This window comes from Camelus bactrianus, chromosome 13 (assembly GCF_048773025.1).
Source record: "Camelus bactrianus isolate YW-2024 breed Bactrian camel chromosome 13, ASM4877302v1, whole genome shotgun sequence".
Taxonomy (NCBI): Eukaryota; Metazoa; Chordata; class Mammalia; order Artiodactyla; family Camelidae; genus Camelus; species Camelus bactrianus.
The window spans coordinates 48342486-48368171 of record NC_133551.1 but is presented as its reverse complement, the minus strand read 5'-3'; the positions used below and the strand labels follow the sequence as shown (position 1 = coordinate 48368171).

Genomic DNA, 25686 nt, shown 5'->3' with positions numbered 1-25686 from the left:
GGAGAAGTGGCTGTAGAAACTCTCATTTATTAAATACCCATTATTTCATAGACCATGCTAAGTGTTTTACATTCATTTTCTTATTTTAATCCTCACAACAACCCTATGAGGTAGGTATTTTCATCATTTATAAACAAGAAAACAGGCTCAGAAAAATTAGGTCACTTGCCCAAGATCACACCACTAGTCAGCAGTGGAGATGGGACTTGTCTGTTGCTGAAAGCCCATGTTCTTTTTATTGTACCCATCTAGGTCAGCTCTTGGCAAAAGGCAATTTCACTGCCCAACTCTGCAAAGAGCACCTGGGCGTGGAGGTTGCCAGCCACACTCACCGCTGGTAGGGATGCATTGAAGCCGACTTGATGTTGGTTTTTATTCCACTTGGCATTTTCCCTAAAAGGAACATGAAGGAAGACACCTGAAGCACAGTAAGACTTTGACAGTAAATCAGAAATGTGATCTGTCACATTCTCTACCATCTCAGAATCTCTGTGGCATCTGACCCTGAGCGGCAAGGCTCAGAGGTATGGCTCCTCACCCAGCCCTTCCCTGAAGGTGTCTAGGAGGAGGAATTAGGGGAGGGATCAGAACACACCCCGGCAGTCTCCTGGTAAAAGAGAGCTAAACCTGTGTGACCACCATTTAATGTCACAGGTAAAAGAGTGCTATGTTCTCTTATTTTAATTGTTCCTTTGCCTAGACAGCCTGGAAGAAAATATCTCTTCTAGCTACTTGCATCTGAACTCCTCCAAATTTTTCTTATAATTACTAAAAGTGAACAGGAAAGACACGATACAGAGAAAAGAATACATGTAGAACTGGGAAACTTGCCTGCTTGTCAGTTCCCAATGTACCTACCCAGGGGTCCTAATTAAGGCCTAACCACGCGTTTCTCTAAGATAAGACACTGACAACACATCTAATGTCCAGAGTAAATGGCACAGAAGGGCAGTTGAGACAGATCTGAAATGGGCTGGGAGGTGAGAGCAGTTTCTGCTAATCAAAGTTCTTTCCACATTGTCTGGTGCCTGTTAACAGCCTCTAATGAGATTTTTACTCCTAAAATTTTTTTCTGGGTCACAGTCCAAGGGAGAAAAGGAGAATATCTCCAGTTTTGGGGATGCTGGGAGCCCAGGTAACCCAGCTCATTCCCACTTCCTGCTCAAGGTCTGCCACCATGCCAAGCCATGTCACCTTACCTGGTTGACCTGCTTGGGCCATCTGCACCCCACTCAGCATTGGCTGCTGCTGGCTTGGAGCGCCTGCCATCTGCACCGGCTGTAATCCTGAAGCTCCTGCAAGGATTGTCCCAGCTCCTGGCTGGCCTGGCTGGCCAGGACCACTGCTGCCTGAAGGCCTCCAATTAGACAGCCCCTTCCCAAAGGCAACAGCTGCCACTAAGGCATTGGTGTCTGCTGGGTTAAAGGTCTGCTTGTTCGGTCGGAGACCTGAAGAAAAAGGTAAGTGAGGACCCTGAGGTGTGCCTCCAGCGCTGGACTCAACTAAGCAGCAGAAAGACCAGTATGAGTACCAGGGCTTGGAGTTCTGACCACCAGCATCTAGACTCCTTGGCAGCCCAGAGGAAGAGCCAGAGGAGCCCCATGACTATCTTAGAATTCTCCTTTCTCACTTTGCCCATTTTTCCCACCTGCCCCAGAGCTGGCCTTAAATACAAAAGGCTGACAGCATGGATGCGTACCCTTTCCTGAGCAGCTCATCCTATGTCCTCACTTCACTGCTACCAAAACCACCCTTTCTATTCCAGTGATTTTATCCCTCTTTCCTTCTCTACTTTGTCACCAATCCCTCCATACCTCCACTCTCTGATTCTCTTTCCTCTTTGCTGATTTTCTCCAGAAGGTTTGAGCACATTTTATTCAAGCTCTGAATCTGCTTCTGTAACACACATACATTTGTGCAGTTTAGGACAAGCAAGACATGATTACAGGAAATTTCTTCCTTGTATTCTTCCGGGGACAACTTAGGTATAAACAACTGTGCATCCCTACCACACAGGATTGGTAATGCCTAGCTTCTCATGATAAAGCTTGAGGGTGGGGTCAGCAGGGCAGTGATTCGATCCAACCTGAGCTGCATCAGCACCAATGCGGGCAGCATCTGTCGTCAGCTGCTTCTCTTGCTCTTCAACCTCAGGGTCAGGCTTGGTTCTCAGATGGTCAGGAACCACCTCATGGCTGAAAACAGGTACTCGTCCTTCAGTCTGCCGCTGTAACACACAGATTTTATTGATTCTACTATGCACTCCAAGAAGACTCAATCTGGCCTATTATGTACATAGTTCCTTCCACAGACACACAGTGCTTCTTCAGGGAAAACACAACCTATGACTTACAATATCTGCCTTCTTAGGACACTTCACTTCTTTCACTTCTGTCTTCTCATATCCCTATCTCTACCAGACCTAGGGGCAAACCTCTCTCTGCCACATTTTAATCAAAGACTGAAATAGAAAAAGTCACAAAAGAACATACTTTTTGCTTGAGACAGGTGTTGGAGGAGAAAGGTCTTTGCCTCAGGTACATATGCCTCAGGTTAATTCAGCACTTTTTGGGAGTAGCTCCCTAGATTCCAGAGGACCAAAACCAAGGCCTCCAAAATGCAGCCCTCACTTTTTACTGCCACCCTCTACTGTATGAGAGCCAACCAACAACTGTGCTCTAGGTCCTCATCCAAGAACTTCATTTTCCAAGTTGTATCTCTCTCCCTCTCTTACCATGAGATCTTCGTCTCGGTCTGGGGACAACACCAGAGGGATGATGACCTGGTTACGGAACAGTGGTGTCTTCTCATGCTTCAAGACCTTGTTCAGAGTGTTCAACTGTCCAGACAGCAAGGCAAAACTGTCCAGGACAGAGGGCCTGGTGGTGGTAAGAAGATGTCAGAATATTCCCAGTTAAGTAGCCTCAAAGGGGTCCTTCAGACTAGGAATACCCAGACTCACCCCCAAAAGATTCATAGCCCTACGGCTGGTCTGGGTGGGAACTAGACTGGCTCACATGGATTATAGGGTTAGGAAAGAGGGACATATTTGCAGTTTCTGACACAGATGGAGAAAAAGGGGAGTTTGTTATAGTAGTCCCCCCTTATCCACAGTTTCACCTTCCATGGTTTCAGTTACCCATGGTCAACCATGGCCCAAGAATATTAAATGGCAAATTCCAGAAGTAGACAATTCGTAAGTTTTAAATTGAGTGCCATTCTGAATAACATGATGAAATCTTGTTTTGTCCCACTCTGTCCCACCTGGGATGTTAATCATCCCTTTGTCCAGCATACCCATGCTGTATATACTACACACCTAGTTAGTATAGGAAAAAACCATAGTATATACAGTATAAGGTTTGGTACTATCGTGGTTTCAGGTATCCACTGGGGGTCTTGGAACTTATCCCTCACAGATAAAGGGGGACTACTGTATTTGAATGGGATGAGAACAGTGGCAAAATAGGAACCATGGCCACGCTGTTATCACTAAAAATTCAGAAACTAGGTAAAAGCCTCTTTTCCAGCCTGGAAATATGATTCATACTTCCAAAGTAGGTAGGACCTAAAAGACACAGCAACACGCATGGCAAGAGATCCAGTATGAATACTGTAGTGGGAGGACCTCCTCTCTGAGAAGCCAAAAGCCAGAAATAACCTGGCTTGAGAAACTGGGCATTTCTCTACTTCCTTATAATGGAGGCCCAGAGCCAACTGTAGTGTCAAATATTGGGAAACCCAGCTCTTTCTAAATCACAAGATGTTTCCAAACAGATAAGTTGTTACATCATTGGAGATGTCCTATCCACCAGGTGGCGAGGCCCCTCCACCCATGGAGCCCTCCCCAGCTTGCCCTGGCAACCCTTACCAGGTCAGCCGGTCATACTCGTTCTCCAGTTTGTAAATAAAACTCCCCAGGGAGTTCTTCAGATCAGCCACTTGACTCAGCAGTGCATCTAATGATGCTTCAAGCTGCTTCTCCTCCCTCTGCATCAATATGAATAGGTTGGTTACTCAGTGACACATACAGAGGAAGGCTGAAAAGCCAAGGCGACAGTGTGCAACCCCAGTCAAATAACATGGGATCTCACTGGCACAGGGAGAGCCAGATTGTTTTCTATCTTTGGTATTTGGGTTACAAACGGCATCAACCCTTAGACCTTCCCACCCATTCATCTGACCTCAATTCCTCCTACCTACTGAATCTTTTCTCTTGTCACCTCCTAATCCATGCCTGGTCTTTCTCTGTATCAGGTACACTCTATTCTGAGAAATTTTCACCAGACCTAAGCACCTGTGGTTTATTATCTTTTGTGCACCTCTGCCACATACGTACCCCGACTTTCTCTGTCCTAGAAACTACCTTGTGAACCCGGCTGTTCTTGCCAATGACACTATCTCTGGAAAAATCTACCTACACGTGAAGGTTCCACTGAATACCTGCCACTCCCCGCCCCTTCGTTTACCCTCAACATTCAATGTTTCAACCTCCTCCTTGCTGAACTAATCTGCACTCATTTTATCTCTGTGCCAATATTTCTATGCCCTTTTCAAGATTAGTCAACCTATAAATATTTACTGACAGACTACCAAGTGCAAGAAACTAAATGACAAATGAAAAAGCAAAAAAAAAAAAAAAAAAAAAAGCACATGCCCCTAAGTACTAGACAAACAATTTGATAGGCTGGAGGTAGGGGGTGTGTGCAAAGCATTTTCTTTCCATCTATGGCCTACAGTTTTATTTCGTTTCTTCATCCTTAACACTATCCAGCACAGGCTAGGAAGAATGAAGCAAAATTGTCTTGCAAACTCGCCGATGTGCAGGACAGGAGCCTTGATCCTGGATTCCACCCACGGCCTCGGATTACATTAGTTTGGCCATCGCGGTCCCACAGTTTCTTCCACCCTGGGGCTTCTCTCCAATTACAGATCCCCTGATCTGTCTGCATCCAACAGCGGCCATCCAACAGCCTAGGCCGGGGCCTGGGTCAGTGCGCCACTTTCTTGACCCATCTTCCTTGGGCTGCATCTTAACCTTCCCAAACTGCAACCTGATCCTTTCCCACACCCTAGCAAATCAGAGCGGCCTCCTCCCTCCCGACTTAGCCCTAGCCGCTGTCTCAGTCTCCTATTAGCCGGGCTCCACCCCCATCTCTCATCGGCGCCGCGCTGTCTCCAGTAGGCCTCGCCCCCATCGCGCGTCTCCTTATCCGTCAGCCGCCGGCTGTGCCCTCTTCGCCCAGCCCCAACTCCTCTCTTTTCGGTCAGCCCACCTTCTGTCCCGTTACCAGAGGCTGGTTAGCAGTCACCAGCGCCAACCTGATCCTCACCTGCATTGCGGCGGCATTAGTGACGTCAACTACTTCCTCTTCCGGTTTCCAAGATAGCCAATCAGAAAGCTCAGGTCTCAGCCCTCCCACTCGCTTCCGGTTCCTTCTGGGAGCGAGGAACCCGGGTCAGGGGTCACCAGCGAAACAGCTTCTCTGGCCCGGGCCAGCGCAGGAGGGCTGTGTGATGGCCTCGGAGCGCCCGGAGCCAGAGGTGAGGGGCGGGCGGGCGCAGCGCTGGGCCCCGAGATCAGAGGGGGAGGGTCCGGCGGCCGGGCGCGGCCGAGGCCTCCTCCGGGTCCGGGGGCGGCCCGGCCAGCCCCGAAGGCCCGACAATTGCATCTCCTCACCCCGGGGTCCGCGCTTTTCTCTGGGGGCTAGAGGAGAAACTCGTCACTCATTTTGTTTGCTGAAATTTCATCCACGTCGCTGACTCTAGGGCTCTCGGCTTCTTTGACCTCATAATGATATTAACAAAATCTATATCATGATTTTCTGTTGCAGTTTCAGTGCAACACGGCTTTTTAGACATACTTCGCCGGTTTCTGCATTTCTTCAAACATTCGAATGCCAGAAACAGCATGAATTAATTTAGTTCTAGCTCTCATGCCTTTGGAAAGCAGCTTCGGTTTCGTGACTTCGGTTTCAAACAATTGGCTCGGAGTAAAACTTCTTTCCAATAATATTGGAGCTGCCATGTAGCTCTCTGCCACTTTGGGCGAGTCTTGACTTCCCAGATCCTGTTTCCTTCTTCATAAAATATCTATCTTATGGTGTATTGTGAGGATCCCATGTTCTAAATCAGAAAATGCATATGAAGTATCCATTAGGTGCTAAGGACCATGCAAGGAACTTACATATATTGTGTTACTCAAACTTACTCAAGTTAGGTAGCAATATCCACTCTTATTTACAGAAAAGCTGAAAAGTGAGAGAAATTAAGTACCTTACCAAAGTGCTGCTGTCAGCTGAGCAGCAGAGTTTTGGAGTTAGAAGACTGGAATGTAAAATCTCAGATTTGGAAAGAACAGTGTCACTAGGAGAGGTGCACAGAAATGCAAGAGAATATATGAGTAGGTGGGAAGGGTGAGATGTGTATAATGACACAAGTCGTCGTTACTTATTGAATGCCTACTGTGTGCTACATACCATCTTAGCACTTTACCAACATCAATTAATTCTCTCAACCCTACCAAATAGACAGTATTATCATCCCCCTTTTTCAGTTGAGGAAGCTGAGGCACAGAGATACTAAGAGTAACAAAGTTACACAGCTATTAAGTAGTAGAGCCAGGACTCCAAAACAGGTGGTCTGCTGCAGATCTTGTGTTCTTAGCCATAGTGTTTGCAGTGTAAATAATAAAGGAGCCACCAGATGGTAAATCTCCGGTTCCTTTGGATTTGGTGTAGTAAGACTCAGAATTAAATGTGGTTTTAGGAAGCTATCCCATTTAAAAGAACCAGACGTGTTCACAGTGGTGGTGGAGTATCCCATTCATCAGAAGTGTCAATACCGAGATAAACCTATGAAGGAATTTAGAGTATGTTTTGTTACAGATTAAAATGAGAAGAAATGGAGGGATGTTGTGGTGAAATACAACATACCTTTTAGGCAGATAGTCTGAAACAGCATTGTCCAATAGAAATCTAATGCAAGCCGTATGTGTAAGTTTTCTAGCAGCCACATTTAAAAAGGTAAGAAGAAACAGGTAAAATTAATTTTAATAATATGTTTTATTTAACCCCATATTTCCAAAATATTATTTCAACATGTAAGAAATATTATAAATTATAAGATATTTAACATTCTTTTTTTGGTACCAAGTCTTTAAAACCCAGAGTGTATTTTACATTTACAGCATATCTCACTTTGTTTTTGGTATCCTTTTTTATTTTAGTCTTTTTTCTTTTTAAGCAATTCTTTTTTTATTTTTTGAAGGGGAGGTAATTAGGAATTAGGTTTATTTATTTATTTAATGGAGGTACTGGGGATTGAACTCAGGACCTCATGCATGCTATGCACATGCTCTACCACTGAGCTATACCATCCCCCACTCAGCACATCTCACTATGGACTAGCAACATCTCAAAGGCTCGGTAGCCCCGTATGGTAGTGGCTACTATATTAAACAGAGCAAACCTAAAGTAACTTGGAGTCAAGACACATACTCCTGGAAGTGTCACTTGGCCAAAAGTTCATTTGTTTAGTTCTTGATTTACATTTCTGGAAATTTTATCTCAGAAGATACAGGGAGTGAAGAGTTCCGCCCCTGGGGAGAAAAGTGACTGACTGTTAGAGGTTATTGCAATCCCAAGAGAGAGAAACTGGGCATAGTTGGATTTAAGAAGTCATTAATTCCTCAGATACTTAAGTTATTTCATGCATGCTGCTATGGACTCAGAATTGTGCTAAGTATCAGGGTGGACACGGAGCAGTGTCAGACACATCCCCTATTTTAATAGCATGAACAAACATTGAATTATGGTAATAAGTGCCTCAGAGGAAAAGTAGAGTGAGCGGGTGTTTAGCAGGTGTTCTTAACCTACCTTGTTAAGTGGTGGGGTGAGGGGTGGATCAGAAAGCCTTCTCACGAGTAGAAGGTGGCTGTGAGAAGAGGCAGAGTGTATTACAGGCAGGGGGAGTAGTGAAAATCCAGAGGTGAGAAGGAGCTCAGAGCTGTCAAGGAGCTGAGAGGAAACAGCTGCTAGTGTGGGCGCAGCGACAGTGGGCATCGCTAACATGGAGTGCCCTAAGTATCATCTAATACTCAAAAAATCCCCATGAAATAGGTACTGTTACTATCCCTGTTTCACAGATGAAGAAACGAAGGCTCAGAGAGTTGAAGTAACTTCACCGGGGCCTTATACTAACAAGTGGCAGAACCAGTGTTTGATCCTAGGCGCTTGAGCTCAGGGGGAGATGGGTGAGAGATAAGGCTGGCAAAGATGATTCAGGTTGAAGCCACGCTCAGGGGTCAGGACTTGGACATAAGTGCAGTGGTCCAGGGGGGGTGGTTGGAAACTGCATTGTTTGGTGGGACTCTGTTATCAGAAAATAGCACAGGGGTTGGGAGAGGCTCCAAAAATAATTTATACCTTAGCCACCAAGGGACAGGAGCAACAAACAACAAATTAATGAGACGGACAATGTTCCTTCATCCTGGTATACAGGGTATGCAGCACAGTGCCTGGTGATGTTTTATTCATCTTGTTATCAATGGTATGTAGGCCTCAATCAATGTTCCAAAGAATGATAGGCTTCCTCTATCATTGACCTGACTCTCCTGATGAATTACAACAACATCCTTATGAAGCAGATATTATCTATGTGTTATCGATGGAAAAACTGAGACCTGGGAAAACTAACTTCTCCAAGTTTACCTGGATAGCAAGAATTAGAACCAGATTTGAGTCCAGGTCTCTGACTTCAAAGCCCTGCTTTCTCTTTGCCAGACCACTCCAAAGCACTTCAGACCCAGGAGGATTAAGTATTAGGGACTATGAGGGTGGGTGCTGTGAGAGCACAACTCATTCAGGAATTCTCAAGCAGTAAAGTGGAGGAATCACTTGGGGGAGCTTGTTAAATGTAGATTCCTGAGCCCTCAACTCCTATTCAGTTGGCCTCCCAATGGGGTGGGAGAGGGGGGCAGGAATCTGCATTTTAACAAACACTTTGGGTGATTCTGATACAGCTGGTCCTTGGCTTGCACTTTGAAAAATACCATTCTAGTTGGTTAAATTAATTCTCCAGTCTTTTGGTTCTGATAAATTACATCTTAAATGTGAAGAAAACTTAGAGGGTGATGTTTTGAAAACGTAGTTGTTGACTTTGAAGGATCACGTATGAGGGGGAATGCTGCGAGAAAGCTCAAGTTAGGAAATGTTCTTGGTTTCAAGAGAGTGAATTCTGTAAGAACTGATTGATGAACTAGACTTCAGTTTGGTCTCGAAGAGTCAGTCCATCATTCAAAATAACCTTTAAGACAAAGTGGAGAATTGGAAGCTGCAGAGTAGTAGAATTAGCAGCCTGCTAACTCATAGTCTGAAGACGCTTTCCTAATAGCACAGTGTTTGTCTGTACCCTCCATCTGGTGTATCCCCCTTTCCCTCCCCACTTTAGCAATACCTGCTCAACCTTGAGTGTCGCTTTCTCTTCAGGCCCTAGCCTGAGTCTGGTTACTTTGTTACATACTATCATAAAGCCACATTCTTACCCTTTGGCACGCTGTCACCGTTTATAATGGTATAGTAATTAGAGTGAGCATTTGCTTAATTTTTTTCTCCATTCTAGGGTAAATTTTGTGTGAGCAGAGGATGCCAATTTTTGCTTTCCCTTGTATCCTTAGGACCTAGCCCAATGCTAGCATGTAACAGGCTCTCCATAACTTTGTTGACTGATGAATGAATGCATGCTCACCTTGCTTTGTCCTCTTTGGACTTGATGGCATCCTGATCAAATTATCAGGGAAATTAAGCTGGAAAGAGATTTACTAGAAGATGAAACAGCAGTCTAAGCTTCACAATAGAATAATAGACTGAATTTATCCAATATAATAGGACTAATTGAATAATTGTATGTGTCCAAAAACACCAGCTGCATGAGGACAGAATGGGGCATGTGTTTTAACAGCAGCACAAGCGAGAAAGTCATAGAGGCTTCTCAGGTCAGGAGCATGGTAAAGCTTTCCCCAGCATAGACTCTAAGAGACTTCAGAGTCTGTGACCTCACCTGGGTACTGTGTTACATTCTGGCCCCCACATTTTATGTTGAAAAGTAGACCAGCCAGAGTTCATTCATAGGCACATGATCAAAGATATAAAATAGTGAGGAAACTTGAAACCATGCTGCTTGATATACACTTCAGGAACCTGGGAATGTTTATTATGGAGAAGCAAAGACTCAAGTCATCACCAGATGTTTGATAGATTCTCCTTTGGCAGAGGGTCACATTTTCCCTGTGTGGCCTCAGGAGGTAAAACTCAAAGTGAGTTAGATATTTTCAAGAGAATAGATTTCAAGAATGGGTCACGTTACTATCAAAAAGACAGATTCTTGCTCAGTGTGAAGAAATTTCCAACTGTGCCAACTGTATGGGGGTGAGCACAAAAAGCTGAAGTGAATGGCTGTGCAGGGCTTCCTCCAGACTCAAAGAAGCAGCACCTTGTTATTGCTGATGTGTGCATTTATATGGCACTTTTGGCTTTACAGTGTGCTTTCACACATCATGGAGTAGGTGGTGGTATTTTGTAGAGGAGGAAACTAAAGTTCAGGCCCAGAGTCTCAGCTGTCATATCACATTTTCTTTCCATAGTACTGTAATTCCTTCTAAAACAAATCTATGAGAATTTATACCAAAACCCCACTTCCTGGACTCCAGAATTATAGGAAAGAAGTTAATACCAGGAAGGAACATACCAGTGGAAAAAAAAAACTTGGTAAAAACAACTTTCATAGAGGCAAAGGAAAAATCCAAACAATAGAATAGGTAAGTTTTTCCGAAACACAAATGAGGAAGGATGGAAACTCTTGAACAACGAAAAGCAGATGTTGATAAGAGTGAAAAATTAGAACACACTGGTAAGATATCAAGAACAAAGCTTGAAACAGAAGAGAATAAATATAGCTTGTGAGAGCAATTTCTCTCATTCTTACATTCATTCAACAAATATTATTTGAACCCTTAACGTGTCTTGGCACTATTCTAGTTGCTAAGGATACAGCAAAGAACAGTATATAGGGGGGAGCGTATAGCTCAGTGGTAGAGTGCATGCCTAGCATGCACCAGGTCCTGGGTTCAATCCCCAGTACCTCCATTAAAATAAATAAGTACATAAATAAACCTAGTTACCTCCCCCCAAAGCAAAAACAAATAAAAACCCAAAGAATAAATTAAGTATTAAAAAAATAAATAAATAAATAACAATGTATAGATAGTCCCTACCTCCCTGGAGCTTCTACACTTGGAGGGGAAACCAACATTAAAAAGTACACAAATTCTTCATTATGAACTATGGTGGAAGCTCTGAGGAAGTACAGACTGTCTTGTGAGTGCCTAACAGAGATACCCAACAATGCAGGGAATCCTGGGAAGGTTCTTTTATTAAACCTGGAGTTGCCAAGATTTTAATCCTAGAAGATGAAATGAGCAGGTGTCCCCAACTCTCCTTATGATGCTGACTCATGAGCACGTGCTCTCCCTCCTTTAACTCAGACTCAGTCTGGACCCAAACTCCTTTCTTTGATGTTTCCTTGCATAACTGAGACGGACTGGCATTTGAAAAAATAAGTCTGTACCAAGGAAGAACAAAAGGAAAATAGTATTGAGACTAGTGTTAAGATGACCTTGCTGTGAGAAGAGTTGTACTGCTTATGATTCGTTTTAAATATTGAATTTGCTTTGCTTAAAACATACAGTGAATTCACTTATTCAGCAAAATTGTATTGAGCATCCTATTGCCAGGCAGTGCACCAGACTCTGGGGATAGAGTGATAAACAGAAAGGGCTGCTGACCTGGGATATCCTTCCTATCCTGATAATACTGAGCCCCAACCCACTCTGTTTTTAGATAAGAACCTTGGCAAGGCTCCAGCATAGTCAATTCATAGACAAGAGAGGTCTCTGATATCACCCGCACCAGCTCAGTCAGTCCTGAGGGAGAAGTTGCCTGGTTTATGAGGGTATCTCATCCTGAGACCAGGGATCAGAGGTAGAGAGGTCAAGTCATTGCTGCAGTTTCCTTCTTTGCCAAAAGACCCCTTTTGTTTTTAGGAGTGTGGTAATACGAGCGTACAATTTGATGGGACTTCTTGAGGGGGTGGTGTTTAGAAGTGATGGGAGATAACTACATCTGATTTCTCTAGCTAACATGGAAATCACCCTGCAGCTTACTGGTTTCTCATGTTACCTTAGTCATCCTTGAAATTTTTTTAAAATTACTTTCCTCCCCACTTCCAATTAATCACCAGTTCTTTTTCATCTTATTCTAAAGATCCCTTAAAATGCAGCTAAGCTTACTTGTCTTGTAGGTTAATTCAGCTAACTTTTTCCATGAGTTTCTCAGTGAAAGGCAGTGCTGGTTTTACATACTAGCATAAATCCTGGTGCCATCAGGGAACAGTCTCAAACAGTTCACAGAATGGCCACTTTGAGTCGCTCTGGTCTAGGCCACTGTCATCTCTCATGGCTGTTAGGGGGTCTTTTGGAATCATATGGTAGCCAGAGGGAATTTTTTAAAATGCAGATGTAATAGTACTGCCCTGCTGAAGGAAGGGGTTCAGTACCTTGACTTAATTCTTGGATAAAATCCAGAATCCCAGCCAGGGCTGACTCAGTCCAGTGTAGGGAAACCGTATAGTAGACAATCATATTTCCCAAAGTGTGGTTTTAGATGGTATAGAGACATAGCACAAAAATATTGAATCACATCATATCGATGTTTAAATTGTCTTTTTATCTTTCTGATTATGTCAAACATCCTTTCTACTTATAAACCCCCATTGTGTTCCTTCTTGTGACCACTTTAAATCCTCTCTGCTCTCAAGCCCTCAGTTTGATCCATTTGTCATGCTCAGTAGATGGGCTTTGCAGCTCATCAGGCTTGGGTTTGACTTCTGACCCTATGCCTACAAATTATGCTAAGTCACTTAACTTTTTCGGACCTCAGTTTTCTTCTGTTAAATGTTTTGTGTGAAGACTGAATTACTTCACACAAGTAATTACTTATATGGTTACTTATATGAGGAGCCCTAGTGCTGTGCCCAGTGATAACCTGTAATAGTGAACTTTTGTTATATTCTTACTAAGTGCCGTGCACTGTGCTGAGCACTTTATATGCGTGTGATTTCACTGCGTCCACAGAGCAGCACTACTAGATCGGTGTTAGGATTTATCTCCATTTTACAAATGAGGACACAGGCTTAAATAAGTTAAGTACATTTTCCACCATCTCACAGGTAATAAGGGGCTGAATTGGGATTCAAACCCAGGCTGTCTGAATCTGAAATTCTTGTCCTTAACCTCTACAGTGCACTATGGAATGTATTTTAGGTGCTCAATAAGTATGAGTTTCTTCCCTCTTCCTTTTCCTCTCATCTCTGCCATTTCCCAATGTCTCCTATATCTCTTGATGCTTGCCTTCTGTCTTGGAGAAGAAAGATTTTCTTCATCTTTAGTCGTTGCATATCAGCTCTCCACACTGTTCTCTGACATCAGGCACCCTTCATTATTGCTCTTCCAGGACTTTTTCCACCTCTTCTCTATGCATATTTCCCTATTTTTGAAAAAGAAAAACTTCACTTCCTTTCAGCACCCCGTTTTCAGTAGGCAGTCACGACTTCTGCTCACTTTCTCGCAGCCTGGTGTTTCCCTCCTCACTAGAAACACAAGAGGAGAAATTTGCAGTTTGTCTAGAACAGGAGGAGAGCAATCTTTTCGTCTGAGGCAAGAGTAAGGAGTAAAGGAATGTTACAGATAAGGATTAATCTGGAGGAAACATTTGAGGAGTTCAGACCATTTGACCCTTATTTTCTCTGTGAAACAGTAGGCAAGTTTATCTGCCAGGACTGCGGGGGTTGAGAAGTTGGAAAAGGTGAGGAGGTTAGGAGAGGTTGCTGGATTGGTAAAGGCTGCAAGAAGTGGCACCACTGGTGAGGTGATGAGTTTCTGCCAAAGTGCAACTGGCATGGCTATTCATGTGGATAAGGGAAAAGGTCAGATTCATCTAAGTCAGGATTTGGCTGGGCTTGTGTAGTGGAAGGTGAGGGCACTGGCAAGGGAACTGATGCTGGTTAAGACATTGTTAAATGGACTGCCCTTGAGGCAATGGAAGGAAGGAACTAGGGTGTTGACAACTGAGGAGGGTGGGGGCAGGAGACCGTGACCCACAGAAGTTTGGTTTTGAGGTCTTTGGCAGGCTTGCCATTCACCCGGTGAAGATTCCTTTAGTGCCTGCTGCTGTCAAGGCTTATTAGGAGGAACTGCCAGGTGTTACTGAGTGACTGCTTTGTTTTAAGCAATTTGCCAAGCACAGGGACACAAAAGTAGAGCAAAACACAGTCCCTGCCCTCAAGGAACTTAGAGTTTATAGGCGAAACAGACATATACATTGAAATGTGCAAAGGTCACTCTGTCTCTATAGAGGTCTTCATAGGGGGAATGGGAGCAGAGAGTTGAGAACTGAATTCTTGGGGACACCTTGCACTGAGGTGGGGATAAAGGTTTCATCTCTGCTGCCTTGTTTCTCACTGATGGATTCTAAGCTCTTTGGCAAGTTACTTGCACCATGATCTCCATATACTAGGAACTTACTGAATCTTTTTTTTTTAATCAATGACTTTATTATTTTTTTGTATTTCATTTATTTATTATTATATTATTTGATTATCTTATTGGGGGGCGGGTAATTAGGCTTTCTTATTTTTGGAGGAGGTACTGGGGATTGAATCCAGGACCTCATGCAGGCTAAGCATGCACTTTACCACTTGAGCTATACCCTCCCTCTTCAGTGAATCTTTATAGATCGATGAAATGTCTCTCTTCGTCCCCAGGTGGAAGAAGCTGGGCAGGTGTTCCTGTTGATGAAAAAGGATTACCGAATCTCCCGAAATGTTCGCCTGGCTTGGTTCCTCAATCACCTGCATCAGACTGTGCAGGCCACACCCCAAGAGATGCTGGTGAGGTCCAGAGACACACAGGATGTGATCCAGAGGATCTTTTTTATTTTTTAAGGAAGGTGCTGGAAACAGACAGAAGGGGAGACTAACTCTGAGGGGTCTGATTCCAGGAGGGGCAAGTTGCTATGCCCACAAAATGATTCCACGGGGGAAATTTTGTTTAATCACTTTGTCCAGCTCGAAAGAGTACATGGTGGGGTTGCAGGAGGTAGAGCTGATGGTGTGTCATTTTGGATGTGGCAGTCAGGTTCTGGGAAGAAGGGAGTGACTCTTCCCTGACTCTTTCCTTTTCTCTCCATCCTAATTGTCAGCTTCAGTCTGAGGAGGAATTGGAAGTCCTCAGTGTCCTGCCTCCTGGGTGGCAGCCAGATGAACCAGTGGTCCCAAGGCCATTCCTCCTTGTCCCATCCACCCGGGTCACCTTCCTGGCCTGGCAGTATCGATTTGTCATTGAGCTGGACCTCAGCCCATCTACTGGCATTGTGGTAAGGGGTCGGAGGGAGACAGAGAGCAGAAAGGATGGGGTGGGAAAGGAGGAGAAGAGGGAGAGGCCTGGGACAAAGGAAAAATGATACCAGCTAACCATGGTAGGAAGGAGAAAGGCGTGTAAAAGATGGTGGGTGTTTGAAGACAGATCCGGTTCCATCTAGGGCACTGTATTTGGGGGTCTGATCAACCTTAGGATATAGTCCCACTGACCCATGGAAGCTGCTTGTTCCTGCCCTCTGCTCAGGGCTGCCTTTGGTTACCCTTGAGAGACCTTTCTCTGCATTGCCCTCAGGATGATTCCACAGGGGAGATCTTGTTTGATGAAGTTTTCCATGCCCTCTCCCGCTGCTTAGGCGGGCTGCTTCGGCCCTTCCGAGTGCCTGGATCTTGCATCGACTTCCAGCCTGAGATCTACGTCACTATCCAGGCCTACTCCTCAATCATTGGCCTGCAGTCCCACCAGGTATTGCATCCTTTCTCCAACTTCGTATTCTCAGACCTAATTGATAGTCCACTGACCAAGTTCTGATCCTGTCTCTACTCTCTGTGCCCAAAGTCCCCAGCTCTTCTTGAACCTGTTTCTTAGTTATCTCTGTGAGTCTCCTCTGAAGAAGAATCTACTGCTCTGGTCTTAAAGGGCCTTCCCATCTGCTGTAGGTCGGCTGGCATTGATTAGACAAATGCCTCTCTCACTCCTGTGAGTCTCGGGTTCTGGCCATTGAATGTCTGTTTTCTCTCCCCTGCCTCCTTTAGTTCTATCAGAAGGTTTGCTAACGTCCTAACTCCTGGCACTACCCCCAGAAGATTGTCTTTTAGGACAGTTCTATGATTTTTAAAAATAACAAAGATCCAGAAACATTATTTTTCCAGGGACAGAGGAGGGTCATTTTCTCTGAGGGCCCCCTGAACTGTCGGGTGTAATGCTGACCATACAGATAATTACAGGGCTTATCCAACACCCAAGCAGGCTATCAGAAGGCACTCCTTTGGGAGAACGGCCAAGTCTGTTACTGGAATATCTGTTTTCGGCTTAGATAAGCATTGGCCCAGTTTCCCCTCTTCTGCTCTTAACCACCCTTCACTGTTGGTAAGGGCTTACCCTGAAACTGTCCCTGGTGGCTACATTGTCACCTTAGCCATCAAATGGCTTTGAGAGAAGGGGATGCAAAGAACGGCATCTGAGGGGCTGAAATATACCACAAGGTAATTGGTTCATGTCTGGATCCAGCCCTCTGCCCTGGTTTAAAGTAATCTCCTAGTAGAGATGTTAGGTCTATTGGTTGTAGGCTATATTCCCAGACAGAGGTCTGGCTTTGCAGGTGCTCACAGTCAAGTCAGGAAAGCCTGGGTGTCAGATAATCACTCAACACATAGTTTGGTTTGACAAACACTTACTGAAGCCTGATCTACACCAGGCCTGGGCTAGGTCCTGGGCTAGATTAATCAGACACTGTCCCTATCCTAATAGGAAGAGTTGAGTGTTTAGTAGGAGAGACAGATATTGAAGGAGGTAATTTCAGTTGAATGTGATAAGGGCACTGATAAGTGATGACTCAGGTGCAGTGGGAGCAGCCAGCCCAGTCTGGAGCAGCAACAGGAAAGACTACTGGACAAAGAGGCATTTGAACTGAGTTTTAAAGGATGTTAACCACTCAGAGAAGAGCAAATGGGCTTTCCAGGCAGAGGGGCCAACAAAAGCCAAGACAGAAGTATGAAACTGTGTTCTCAATCACAGGTGTTCTAGGAAACTACATGTTACTCAGTTTGACACAGTGAAGTTTGAATGGGGGAGGGGTGGTGGTAAAGAGGAGACTGGAGAAAGAGGTCGGGCATCATTATGAAAGTCCTGGAGTGTCATGGCTAAGAACTTGTACTTTATTCTGTCTGGGAGCTTAATATGGTGGTGAAGAGCACTGGATCTGGAATCACATTGCTTTATTTGCTTTCTGGCTATACCACTGTATGCCATTATGCAGATTGTTTAACTTCTCTGTGCACCTGGGTCCTTTCTCCAAAATATGAATGTTAACAGTCCCAGTATCATACAGTGATTGAAGTATGCATGTCAAGCACTTAAAAAAGTGCCTGCCGCATAGCAAACATGCAGATGCTAGCTGTTAAAACCATTAGCCACGGATGGTAGAGAACCACTGAAGGTTTTGAATGTCAGTAACAGGATTAGTTGTGTACACTAGGAAGGTCACTCTTGTTTGTGACCAGTGAGGAAGATGGATTGGGGGACAAATTCTGGATTGGGGAGAACAGGCGGAAGATTCTTGCAGCATGGGGCGGGAGTTAAGGCCTGAACAAGGACAGCAGCTGGGGAGAAGGAGAGGGCTGAGAACTTAGGTAAGCCCCAGGGTCACTTGTCACTAAGTCAGCTAAGAAGTCAGGCAGCTTCCTCACTGTCTCCATAGCTCCCTCAACGTGGATTGTGCTGTTCTTCAAAAAAAAAAAATAGTTATGACACTTATAATACATGTCCATTGAAGGAAATTTGAAAAATACATAAAATATAAAGAAAAACAAAACTCACTTGTAACACACCACCTGGAAATAACTACTACTGACATGTGTTATGGAGTTCCTTACTTGTCTATGAGTATGTGTTTCCCTCCCCTCACTACCACCCCTCCATCCAGAGAGAGGAGAAACACCCAACTCATTCCAGACACACTGTTTTACATCTTGACTTTTTAAAGTATCATATGGGTGTTTTTCTGTGTCACTAAATGTTTTTCGAAAACATGATTCTTAATGGCAGCTTGACTTAATATTTTATCATATTTTGTCATTATATATGTAGCCAGACCCTTATTATTTGACCCTTGGGTTGACCAAGTTTTCAGTCTTCTAAACAGTACATCTCTGAACATCTTTCTCCCCTTTCCCCAGCCCCACTTCCCACTATTCCTCTGATTCTGTTTGTATTTTTTTTTCTCACAGTCAGGTTTTTAGTGGTCCAGAGTCTCACTCTCGCCTTTTCCGGCTGTGGCACAGGCAGGCGGGGGCTGGGAAGATGTGGACAGGCTGTAGGAGTCTGATGAAGAGAGGGAGAGGAGAGATCCCAGGGGTCACTAAGCCTGTATAAAACTCTTAGGATGGGAGCATAGAAGGGAAGAAACCCCATGGAGAGGGAATGAAGATATTAGAGAGACAAAAGATAAAAGATCCAAGATTGGATGGAAAGATTACCTTTAGGGAGAAAGAGAAGGAGGAATCTTTTCTTCCGAGCCTCAAAGAAAGAACAAGAACAAAGGTAGATATAAATGTCTAGCAGACATTTTCAGTGGTTTGGAGAGTAGTACACACTCGGGGTTAGGGTGAGTGGGGAGTTCCTGTTGACTGGTTACCTTTCTCTGTGAAGAGGGGGTAGGTGTTAACCCTGAGGCAAAAATGAAGGATGGAGCAGTCATTGGGGGAATAAGAAGATTTTGAGCCTAAAAAAGAGAAAAGTTCCAGAACAGCTTCTGTGTGTAGTGCTTAGAAATCAACAAGAAGAAAAAAGTAGGAGTCAAAATAAAAAAGGCCCTGCCTGGTAGGGCAGCTTATAAAGACAATGTCCCAGAGGCCAAGATAGAAGCTGGAAGATCTTATGGCTCCCCCATGCGGAGGCTTGGGGAAGCCCAGAATGTAGAATTGATAGGGAGACCAGAGGGATGCTGTCCAGTGTCCCCCTGACCTTCATGTCTGGGTCTTCCCCTTGTGCTTCTCAGGTGCTGGTCCAGGGCTGCCTTTTGGACCCTTCTCAGCGGGAGGCGTTCCTGCAGCAGGTGTATGAGCAGCTCTGCCTCTTTGAGGATAAGGTGGCCACCACGCTGCAGCAGCAGTATGACCCCCAGAGCCAGGTGTGTGCGGGAGAAAGTGGGATGAGGCCGCTTGAAAGGAGGACAGAGAGGAGAGAGGAAGGACAAGTCAAATATAGAGGGAAAAGATGGCAGAAACAAGGGCTAAGAGTCAGGGTGAGGGAGCCAGGATAGAAGTGCTAGTGAGCGCACACAGCAGGCTCCCTGTTGGAAGAGGGCTCAGATACACTCTCCAAGGCACACAGCCCTGCTGGGAGAAAACGTGAAGGCCATTTGCTTGTGTTTCTTCAGACCTGGATCTTCTCCCCCCGTGGATCTGAGAAGGTGATCGTGGGTGGCTTTGACGACTAGTATTTTGTACAATCAGTGATAAAGCTGCTTGGGCTCACTGGAATGCACTCTCTCATTCCTTGAGAAATCCTAGAAGTAGCCAGGCAGATGGCAGTTCTATATGTCTGAAGACTTAATTTGATTGATGTATTAGATATTTCACAATGGCGATGGAAAAAAGACGGAAAGGGGGCCCTATTGGCAAAAGGTGGGGAAACCCTGCTCCAGTACAATCTGGTGCTTCATTTGGTGCTGGACTCCCTGCCCATCTGAGGGTCAGTATCCAAGCACACAGTAGGGTAGGGGGCATAGTCAGGACTTGGCAGCATAGTAGGGTATTTGGGGTGCTCATAGGATTAGGCCCGTTTGGCCTAGGCGGTGCTGGGCTACAAATTCTGGCTTTACTGTGTATGGAACAGCAATGCCATCTGTCCCATTCTATCTTTTTTGTAACTTGGGCCAGGCAGAGGACCAGTCCCCAGACTCAGGGGAGCCCCCAGGCCGGAAAGTGGGAGTCTCCATGGTGACAGCTGATCTTGGGCTGGTCAGTATGATTCGTCAAGGCATCTTGGCACTGCAGTTGCTGCCCTCAAACTCTAGTGCAGGTCAGTAGAAGGAATGTTGGTGGGATTGGGGAAATAGGATATAGGAAGGACGGGGGGCATTGTCAGCAAAGATAGAGGTTCCAGGGGATCATCTGGTCCCAGGGAAGAGGATCTGTTTCCCTGTTTGTAAGTGGTAAATGTTTATTAGTGTATACCTCAAGTACCCCAGCTCTGACAATCATTAGGGACCCTAGTGGAAAGGAATAGAGCTCTAAGGACATCACTCTGGAGGAGTTTGGGATCCAGCCCTCAAGAGGAAGGAGCAGGAGGGAAGGAAAGAAGGAATTGTTGGAAGATTATGAGACACATTATTTGGTGGACACTAAGGACTTCAGGGCCCCGTCAGTTGGATGCCTCCTTGTAACTTTCATCTGGTCAGTGTCCCCACGTCTGAGTCTGGTGTTTCCTGCTCCAGGTATCATTGTGATCACAGATGGGGTGACCAGTGTCCCTGATGTTGCTGTCTGTGAGACGTTGCTGAACCAGCTTCGCAGTGGCACTGTGGCTTGTTCCTTTGTGCAGGTGAGTACTTTCTGGGAAGGAGGAGAGGGAGGTGTGATAGCTCACAAGGTGGGATATGGCTGGTCACTTTCTTGCAGGCATTGATGTCCCAGGTAAAGCCAATAACATCATCCTGGAGGGGCTGGAGTGGGGGCTTCATGTCTAGAACAGGGTAGGTGCGGTGGTGGGAGAGAACTCTGGTCTTTGTCCTCTTTCCTTAGGATGTGAGAGGCAGCGTGTTATAGTAAGAAGAATGCAGAATTTGCAATGTGGCAGTCAGTTCCTGTTCTACCTCCCCCGTTATTAGTCATTACTGTTTTGGTTGCAGGGGTCAGAAAACTCATGTCAACTAGTTCAAGCAAAGGAAGAAGTAGGTGTTTTCAGAGACCTGTGGCCACTTTGGATTGATGGACTATAGGAGGCAAAGAGCCATGGGAGACAAGGCTGGAGAGTAGGCAGAGGCCAGAGCTTGGAGAGCCAGTTCTGCTATGTTAGGAGTTCCAGCAAAATTCTATGGTCAATACAGAGAAATAGAAGGAAAATCACTAGTTGGGTTTATGTTTTACAAAGGTCACTCATTCCTGGGGAAAGGGCAGGAGTGGAGTCAGGGAGGCAGTTAAACTGCAGTGTCAGGTGAGACAGGATCAGGGCTTAAATAGGGGAATTCGGGGTAAGAGAGAAAGGGGTAGGACTGAAAAAATGAAGAGGTAGAGTCAACATGACTTATGATTAGCAAAATGTGAGGGGTGGTGAGAAGGAGGGGCTAAGGATGTCTCCACATTTCTGACTTCAGCTGGTGAAGCAAATGGAGAGAAGCAATTGGGGTGGCGTGAGGACAGGACAGTGAATCCAGGTGTGTGTGTGTACGTGTGTGTGTACATTGTGCCTTGGGTCAGCAGGATAGCAGTTTAAACGTCACCTTCGGAGTTGGGCATGCCTGGCCAGAATCCTGGCTCCACTTACTAGGTGTGTGACGTTGGGCACGCCACTTCACTGCTTGGTTGGATTCATTTGTAAATGGAGATTATAATATACCTACCTCACTGGATGAGATGATACATTGAAAGTGCTTAGCATGGTGCATAATTATGCAATAAATGACTGCAGTTAGCAGTTGGATGTGCAGATCTGATACTCAGGAGACAGCACTATTGAGAGATAGAGAATTAGGATTTGGCAGCCTACAGATGGTAATTGAGAAGAGAAGAGGGTCCCCAAAGAACTTGGGGGTCACCAGTGTTTAAAGGTCTTTTATAGGAAGAGGGCCCAGCAAAGAATGAAGGGAAATGATCAGACAAGAACCAGGAGATTCCAGTGTTAAAGAAGTTAGAGTTTGAGGAAGAAAGGGGTACTTTACAGGGTGAGATGCAGCACAGAGATCATGTAAAATGAGGAATGAAAAGTGCCCTTTGGATTTGATGATTCGGAGGTCACGGGGATCTTTTCCAGGCCGTTTCAGTGGAGAGGTGGCGAGGGCAATGGTGGTGGATTGAGAGTGGATAGAGGAGAAGAAAGTGGAGACGAGTATTGACAGATGGAATTTGGTTGTTCAGATCAAGCGGGGAGCCAGAGAGCGCGGCAGCCAGAGGGAAACACGGGGTGGAAGGAGAGGGGTGTTTTGTTCTGTTGTGTTTTATTTTTTAGGCTAGAGACTTCAAGATGCTTCTAAGGAGCCTTGGTGAAGCAGAGTTGGAAAATAAGGGAAAGGAGAGGAAGCTGGATGGAGTCCCTAAACTGACAGGAGGGCATCAGTTCAGGAAACAGACTGAGGGATTCTTTTGGAGCAGGAAAGGGTCACTTCTTCTTTGAGACTAAGAAGTAAAATGTAGATAAATTCCCCCAAAGGCTTCTGATTTCTTGGTGAAGTAGAAGGTGAAGGTGTGTACTATAAGGGCGGGAGCCAGAGTCAGAAAGGAGGAGCAGCACTGAGGACAGCCCTGAAGGCCTAGTGGGATTGGGTGTGGTGGTTTTTGTTGTTGTTTTGTTTTGTTTTGCTTATGGTGAAGGTAATTATTTATTTATTCTAAGGGAGGTACTTGGTGTTGAACCCAGGCCCTCGAGCACACTAAGCATGCGCTCTACCACTGAGCTATACCCTCCCCCTCCATGGGCGTGATATTTTGATGTGGTGCCGACCTACACAACTTTGAAGTTTTTTTGTATTTGAGATCCCTTGGGATCTCATTTGAGATCTGAGTATAGAGCTTGTGATCCTAGTTGGGGTTTTCAGGTGGAAGCCGAATAAAGTCAAGAGGGCCAGGGAGTTGAGGATGAGGCATGCGAAGTTGCTTGAACATGGGATTCAGGCTAGGTTGAGAAAGGAGGGCCAGGAGGACTTGGATAGATTTGAAAGGAGCAGAGGTTCAAGGCTTGGGAGTCTTAATGAGGTCAAAGAACAGCAGTAGGAAGAGCAGGATGAAAGAAACCTAGAGAAAAAAAAAAGGACAAAGTTTTTTGTAATCAGTGGTATGTGGCAATTGAAATTGCAAAGCGGAAGTTAGTTCCAGGTGAAGCCAAGGGCAAATGTGTAGCCAGCGGGCAGATAAGTGGAATTGAGAGGGTTCCTGGAGATGAGGGTTAAGGAGCTGAGAGCTAGGGAATTGCATGAACCATTGAGAATACATCTGAAACATTTTCTGTAAAGGGCCAACTAGTAAATATTTTTAAGCTCTGTGGTCCATATGGTTGTCAGAACCACTCAGCTCTGCTCTTGTAGCATGAAAACAAGCACAGAGAACATGAGAATGAATGGGTGTGGCTGTGTTCCAATAAAACTTTATTTACAAAAATAGGTAATAGGCTAGATTTGGCCCACAGGTTCTATGTAGTTTGCCAATCTCTGATCTATAGGCTTGATGCTCAAAATTTGGTTCACAGACTTGCAGTGCTGGCATCACCAGGGAGCTTGTTAGAAATGAAGAGTCTCAGATCCCACCCCAGACCTGCTGCATTTTAATCCCCAGGTGTTTTGTCTGTACCCTAAAGTATGAGAAGCACTTTGTTAACACTGCAGTCTCAAGATGATGAAAAGAATTCAGTGAATCAGTGGCCAAAATCTTCAGTGAATGAGGGCAGGCTGGTATTTGATGTGCAGAAAGAAGGATGTGACCAGATGGCATGGGCTTCAGACAGAAGGGCTCAGAGAAGGAAAAATGCACAGCAGTGGTCTGCCTTGAGAGAGCACTGGCCCAATTCCCACTGTGTGGGCCGGGCATGGGAACAGCCACCCAGCCCAGTCTCTTGTACTTCCTTCTCCGGTTTCTCTTTTGGAACTAGGTCTCTCATTGCTCACCTTTTTCAGGTGGGAGGAGTCTACTCTTACGACTGCAGCTTTGGCCATGTGCCCAATGTGGAATTGATGAAGTTCATCGCAATGGCAACATTTGGCTCCTACCTGTCCACTTGTCCTGAGCCTGAGCCAGGCAACCTGGGTCTGACTGTCTACCACCGGGCCTTTCTCCTCTACTCCTTCCTGCGCAGTGGGGAAGCCCTGAACCCTGAATATTACTGTGGTGAGGGGCAGACCGGGGCTGGTGTGGGAACAGGAGAGTGTAGTGTGGACCCAGAGATGATGCTGGAGTCAATCTAGGGTTTGGGCCCCTCAGGGATTGGAAGTACAACGGGCTGACGGCTTTGGCACTGTTCTTTCCTCGTGATTTAGTGTAGACCCTCCTACTGAACCTCTGTCAGGTAACAGAGAACCACATTTCCCTTCCCCATCCTCCCTGGTCTTCTAGGCTCTCAGCACCGCCTGTTTAATGAGCACCTGGTCTCTGCAAGCAGCAACCCTGCCTTGGCCCTGCGCCGAAAGAAGCACACTGAGAAGGAGGTGCCAGCTGACTTGGTCAGCACCGTGTCTGTGCGGCTTCGAGAGGGTTACAGTGTCCGAGAGGTCACGCTGGCCAAAGGTGAGGGTCACTGGGCCCTGCTGTATCCCACAAATCTGAACGGAGTGGAAGACACACATGTACCACGCATGAAAGGGTGTCACAGGGACAAATTCTGCTTGTGTCAGTGGGCAGGCTCTGGGCCTGAACTCTGTGGACCATACTTGTAACCTTTGGCCAGGCTTGAGTTCCGTGAGGTGGGTGAGGGTCTCAGTCCCAGGCCTGGAGTCCCAGGCCTCATCCCCTAACCAGCCCTCCTGCTTCCCCTGAAGGAGGGTCCCAGCTGGAGGTGAAACTGGTGCTGCTGTGGAAACACAACATGCGTATCGAGTACGTGGCTGTGGCGCCCTGGCCCCTGGAGCCTGAGGGCCCTCGGGGCACCCGGGTAGAAGTGACAATGGAAGGTGGCTATGACATCCTGCATGATGTGTCCTGTGCGCTAAGGCAGCCCATTCGCTCGCTGTATCGGACCCACGTTATCCGACGGTTCTGGAACACGCTGCAGAGGTGAGCGAGGTCTCCGGGCTCAGTGAGGGATGCCCCATTTGTCGTGTGAAGGGACAGATGTGTAAAACTGGGAACTGGAAAAAGTCACCAGGCTTGTGTCCCGGGTCCCGTGTGTCCCTGTGGCTCCCCTCCTCTGCATCCACCAGAGTCAGATGTGGCTCAGGGTTGGCCCTTGGTCTGCAGCATTAACCAGACGGACCAGATGCTGGCCCACCTTCAGTCCTTCTCTTCAGTCCCGGAACATTTCACACTTCCCGACAGCACCAAGAGTGGAGTGCCCCTCTTCTACATCCCGCCCGGCTCCACCACCCCGGTGAGTGGCTCTGACACTCTTTCTTCCCCTTTTGTGCCCACCCAGACTCGAGTTGGCACCACATCTGAGCCCAGAACCATGCTCGTTTTCTCCCCTCTCAAATCTGAGGCTCCCAAACCAGAATCCTGAGCTTTAGCCTTGAGAGCAATTCTCCCCCATCCTTCCATGCCCCCGGGGGAGGGGAAGGCTCTATAGAGAGAGGCTGTCTTCAGCAGACCACGGGGGTCAGAGGTAAAAACTTGCAG

At 45.9% G+C, this 25686-nt stretch overlaps 2 protein-coding genes across 5 annotated transcripts in view; one reads left to right on the top strand and one right to left on the bottom strand.

Moving 5' to 3' along the window:
- Positions 1 to 7: 7 nt before the first annotated feature.
- Positions 8 to 5351, bottom strand: MED8 (mediator complex subunit 8). Its single transcript, XM_045520206.2, has 7 exons — positions 5277 to 5351; positions 3872 to 3990; positions 2735 to 2879; positions 2087 to 2227; positions 1815 to 1896; positions 1200 to 1448; positions 8 to 393 (listed from the first exon to the last, which is right to left on the bottom strand). Exons 1-7 carry the CDS (start codon positions 5337 to 5339, stop codon positions 329 to 331), a joined length of 864 nt encoding a protein of 287 aa, XP_045376162.1. The 5' UTR covers positions 5340 to 5351; the 3' UTR covers positions 8 to 328.
- Positions 5352 to 5391: 40 nt separating this feature from the next.
- The window catches only part of SZT2 (SZT2 subunit of KICSTOR complex), a 49387-nt gene continuing 29092 nt past the window's right edge, over positions 5392 to 25686 (top strand). For all 4 annotated transcript variants that reach the window (XM_074376645.1, XM_074376646.1, XM_074376644.1 and 1 more), the window contains exons 1-11: positions 5392 to 5544; positions 14878 to 15003; positions 15315 to 15488; positions 15785 to 15955; positions 19209 to 19340; positions 20092 to 20233; positions 20649 to 20755; positions 24036 to 24246; positions 24472 to 24642; positions 24894 to 25128; positions 25312 to 25441. In XM_074376645.1, the coding sequence (XP_074232746.1) occupies positions 5518 to 5544; positions 14878 to 15003; positions 15315 to 15488; positions 15785 to 15955; positions 19209 to 19340; positions 20092 to 20233; positions 20649 to 20755; positions 24036 to 24246; positions 24472 to 24642; positions 24894 to 25128; positions 25312 to 25441 (1626 nt within the window). In that variant the 5' untranslated portion in view covers positions 5392 to 5517. The remainder of the gene's footprint in view (positions 5545 to 14877; positions 15004 to 15314; positions 15489 to 15784; positions 15956 to 19208; positions 19341 to 20091; positions 20234 to 20648; positions 20756 to 24035; positions 24247 to 24471; positions 24643 to 24893; positions 25129 to 25311; positions 25442 to 25686) is intronic.

What these genes read in the sequence shown, in the direction of transcription:
- MED8 (XM_045520206.2), bottom strand. Translation starts at nt 5,339, where the DNA reads ATGCAGGTGAGGATCAGGTTGGCGCTGGTGACTGCTAACCAGCCTCTG. An exon ending in TTGGTGCTGATGCAGCTCAG is followed by an intron (nt 1,897 to 2,086) that starts GTTGGATCGAAT and finishes TGTGTGTTACAG; the next exon opens with AAGCAGATTCAGAGCTTGAA. An exon ending in AAGAGAATCAGAGAGTGGAG is followed by an intron (nt 1,449 to 1,814) that starts GTATGGAGGGAT and finishes CTTTTTCTTCAG; the next exon opens with GTCTCCGACCGAACAAGCAG.